The sequence below is a fragment of the Salvelinus sp. IW2-2015 genome, linkage group LG13 (assembly GCF_002910315.2).
Source record: "Salvelinus sp. IW2-2015 linkage group LG13, ASM291031v2, whole genome shotgun sequence".
Classification (NCBI taxonomy): Eukaryota; Metazoa; Chordata; class Actinopteri; order Salmoniformes; family Salmonidae; genus Salvelinus; species Salvelinus sp. IW2-2015.
In genome coordinates, this window is record NC_036853.1 from 48324764 (window position 1) to 48329411 (window position 4648).

General features: G+C 41.8%; 1 protein-coding gene across 3 annotated transcripts in view; it reads left to right on the forward strand.

Moving 5' to 3' along the window:
- Positions 1-4073, forward strand: part of LOC111971305 (uncharacterized) — a 124910-nt gene extending 120837 nt beyond the window's left edge. For all 3 annotated transcript variants that reach the window (XM_070446396.1, XM_070446395.1, XM_070446394.1), the window contains exon 6: positions 2280-4073. In XM_070446396.1, coding sequence (XP_070302497.1) covers positions 2280-3316 — 1037 coding nt within the window. In that variant the 3' untranslated portion in view covers positions 3317-4073. The remainder of the gene's footprint in view (positions 1-2279) is intronic.
- The last annotated feature ends 575 nt before the right edge of the window (positions 4074-4648 follow it).

Here is a 4648-nt window from a genome sequence, read left to right on the forward strand (position 1 = left end):
CAACAAGTGTTCAGCATATGTGGGAACTCCTTCAAGACTATTGGTAAAGCATTCCAGGTGAAGCTGGTTGAGAAAATGCCAAGAGTGTGCAAAGCTGTCATCAAGGCAAAGGGTGGCAACTTTGAAGAATCTAAAATATATTTTGATTTGTTTTGACACTTTTTTGMCTATTACATGTTTCCATGTGTGTTATTTCATAGTTTTGATGCCTTCACTATTATTCTACAAAGAAAAACCCTTGAATAAGTAAGTATGTCCAAACTTTTGACTGGTACTGTATATTAGTAGGCTATAGGTAAAGACCAGATTAAATTAAGAATAGTCTGATGGGTGAGAATATTATCAAGTGCTTGCAAAATAGTGAATGAGAGACGATGAAGTGTGTGCAGCCTACGCAAGAAACAGCAGAGCTTATGCCTTTCATGCAACTTTTAAAAAATCGTCATTAGTCACATCATGCAGCTAGAACGTATAAAACACGTAAACGTATAGCCTCATTTTTGTATCACAACTAAAGTTGCATAAATGTCTCTTAACTTTAGCAGATAGGAGGACCTGTTTCTTTGTTAATCGTTTGGATCGTTTGGAGAAAATATCCTTTATTTTATTCAGCAATGTTCAATTATATTCTTCATACTATTAAATTATATGAAATGATGTCATGGAATTCTAAGCAACTCTTCTCTGCTAAATGAACGAGTGTAACCCACAGCCATATGGTATAGCCAGATCAGTGCCTAACGTATGGACAACTCAGAATATGCTATTCTGTTCTTCTGAAATAGGCTACATTTTCTTCAAATCATGTTTCTTTAGACCTGTGTAAAATAAATAATGGATGTATTGTGGTGTAGGCTATAATTACATGGATCAGTGGAAGCCAGGAGATGCTAAAGGTGTTTGTTAATTAACGATCAATTACCGTGAGACCGGCAGTTATTTGCATGACAATCACCCGCCGACAATTTCATGACAGCTGGTGCTTAAAGCTAGTGAGGGAGATAAGTGTTTCCAGTTTCAGAGATTTTTGTAATTCTTTCCAGTCATTGGCAGCAGAGAACTGGAAGGAGAGGCGGCCAAAGGAGGAATTGGCTTTGGGGGTGACCAGTGAGATATACCTGCTGGAACGCGTGCGTGCAGCTATGGTGACCAGCGAGCAGAGATAAGGCGGGACTTTACCTAGCAGGGTCTTGTAGATGACCTGGAGCCAGTGGGTTTGGCGACAAGTATGAAGCGAGGGCCAGCCAACGAGAGCGTACAGGTCGCAGTGGTGGGTAGTATATGGGGCTTTGGTGACAAAACAGATGGCACTGTGATAGACTGCATCCAATTTGTTGAGTAGGGTGTTGGAGGCTATTTTGTAAATGACATCGCCAAAGTCGAGGATCGGTAGGATGGTCAGTTTTACGAGGTACGCCTGGCACCTACCCTGTTCAAAGACACTTCAATCTTTTGACTTGCCCATTCACCCTCTGAATGGCACACATACACAATCCAAGTCCCAATTGTCTCGGTTTAAAAACRCTTGTTTAACCTGTCTCCTCTCCTTCATCTACACTGATTGAAGTGGATTTAACTGGTGACATTAATAAGGGATCATAGCTCTTTCACCTTGATTCACCTGGTCAGTCTGTCATGGAAAGAGCAGTGTTCTTAATGTTTTGTATCCTCAGTGTAAGGAGACACAAAATGTTACATAGTTGCACTGCATTTCTGAGATCTCGGTACAAAAAACTGTCAGACAGCTAGATCAAGGATTCTTACAGGGTTCAAGTTTAAAGTATTATCGAACTGATTAATGCTTAATATATGATACAACAACTTACACAGCCATAAATGCAAGGACAGAAAAGTAATGTTTTATGTCACCTGATTTTGGACAAATCCATTAAGACACCCACCATTGAGAATGGTTAAACAGGTTTTAAATGAAGTTGTGAATTGTATTGAATATAGCTATGTTCCCCCTTATATCTTAATGTAATGACATGAAAAAGAAATGGGATGATTATTATCAGTGACTTATCAACAGCTGTAACAACTTGTCCAGCGTAGGAAATCCTCACTAGTTTATAGAAAGACCCACATATAGCCTACATACAGTATTAGATCTTCCAACAGGAATAGTGGCTATTGATTTTTRTTCTTTAATGAAATCAAATCAATACAACTTATGTTTACATGTATGAATTTGACAGGTAATTGACAACAAAAAAACTCCATATGTAGAGTCTTCCCTGCCATGTTTGTAAAGTCTATTTTCTAAACTCTTCATGTAGGTGGTTGGCTGGAGACTAACAGAGCAGACTGGGTGGCCATRTTGGATTCCCAGACCGGTGCAGCCAAGGGCCCAGCGAACAACATCACCGAGCAGGCCTGGACCAGAGGTGACATAGTGGAGGTCAGGGGATGGGACAGCGTCCTCAACTCTGGGCTGGGGAACAACGCTGTTAACCATAACCAGAAACAGATAGTCGAACACACAACGACATCCGAACTTAGTCTCCATYACAACAGACTGGCTGAAACCAGGGCGAGGCATAMATTTGGTCTGCGGGGACAGGAAAGTGAACYTATGCGGCGYGAGAGTACAGACTTCGCTTACGATGCTCCGTCCTGCTCCTATAATTGTGATTCAGAAAGACTGATGGCGCCTCAGGTTAACCCTCTAACAGGTGCTGCCTTCAGCTTGTCTTCTATAGAATCTGTCAACTGTAACATGGACCCTGCGATAACACAGACACTCCCTGGCCTTCGTTCTCCTCACACTCTCCTAATGTTAAACSAGACCTCAGACAATGCCAGTGCCTCAACACTAAATGGCTACACAAGCCCACTGACAAATGACAGTAGTGAAGACGGAATCAGTAAAGGTGGCAGCACCAAAGAGAAGCGCTTCCCGTGTTCATTCTGTGGGAAAGCCTTCAGTTTTCCCCAACAGGTGGAGATCCACCAGAGGGTACACACGGGGGAGAAACAATTTGGCTGCCACCTGTGCCGGGCCAGTTTCTCTCACTCCTTCAGCCTGAAGAGGCACCTGAGAGTCCACACAGGGGTGAAACCCTTCAGCTGTACCCAGTGTCACATGCGCTTTGCCCAGGCTGGTCACCTGAAGAGGCACCAGAGGGTCCACACAGGGGAGAAACCCTACAGCTGTACGCAGTGTGAGAAGAGGTTCTCCCGCCAGGACCAGCTGAAGATGCACCTGAAGGTCCACACGGGAGAGAGGCCATTCGCCAGTACGCACTGCGGGAAGAGGTTATCAGAGAGGAGCTACCTCAGGATGCACCAGCAGAAAAAACATTCCACTCTTTAACATAAAAAGTAWCCATTCCCCTGGATAGCTTCTGACATTTAGATCAAACCCGGCATTAAAGACAAATATACATTTTCATTGTTGTCAGCAGAAAAGACCCACAGATGCACAGATGACCCATAGATTTCAGTGTTGAATTTTCCTGGGTAGAATATTTCATCCAGACATGTAAGGCATATCTACACTAACTTTCAAAAGTTTGGGGTCACTTAGAAATGTCCTTGTTTTTGATAGAAAAGCAAAAAGAATTGTCCATTAAAATAACATCATGTTGCTCAGAAATACAGTGTAGACATTGTTAATGTTGTAAATGACTATTGTAGTTAGAAACGGCAGATTTCCTTTTAATGGAATATCTACATAGGTGTACAGAGGCCCATTATCAGAAACCATCGCTCAGCAGTCTCAACGTCAACAGTGAAGAGGCGACTACGTGATGCTGGCCATCTAGGCAGAGTTGCAAATAAAAAGCCATTAAGATGGGCAAAAGAACACAGACATTGGACAGAGGAACTTTGCCTAGAAGGCCAGCATCCCGGAGTCGCCTCTTCACTGTTGACGCTGAGACTGGTGTTTTGCGGGTACTATTTAATGAGGCTTCTGTTTCTCAAACTASACATTAATGTACATGTCCTCTTGCTCAGTTGTGGACCGGGGCCTCCACTACTCTTTCTATTCTGGTTAGATCCAGTTTGCGCTGTTCTGTGAAGGGAGTAGTACACAGCTTTTGGCAATTTCTCGCATTTCTCAMWWCWKYYAWKYASWYWKGASTMWCYYYWMWKAGWWYWWWGTTTCTGGCCGTTTTGAGCCTGTAATCGAACCCACAAATGCTGATGCTCCAGATACTCAACTAGTCTAAAGAAGGCCAGTTTTATTGCTTCTTTAATCAGAACAACAGTTTTCAGATGTGCTAACATAATTGCAAAAGGGTTTTCTAATGATCAATTAGACTTTTAAAAGGATAAACTTGGATTGCTAACACAACGTGCCATTGGAACACAGGAGTGATGGTTGCTAATAATGGGCCTCTGTACGCCTATGTAGATATTCCATTAAAAATAAATCTGCCGTTTCCTGCTACAATAGTCATTTACAACATTAACAATGTCTACACTGTATTTCTGATCAATTTGATGTTATTTTAATGGACAAAAAATGTGCTTTTCTTTCAAAAACAAGGACATTTCTAAAAGACTCCAAACTTTTGAACAGTAGTATAAGTCTAAAAAGTATGTTACATATCGAGATTTTAGGACTATAAGGTTCTATCTTCAAGAAGATGATTCTGAGATAATTGGCTTTACATTTCTGAACCCTCATTGGTTTGAATGG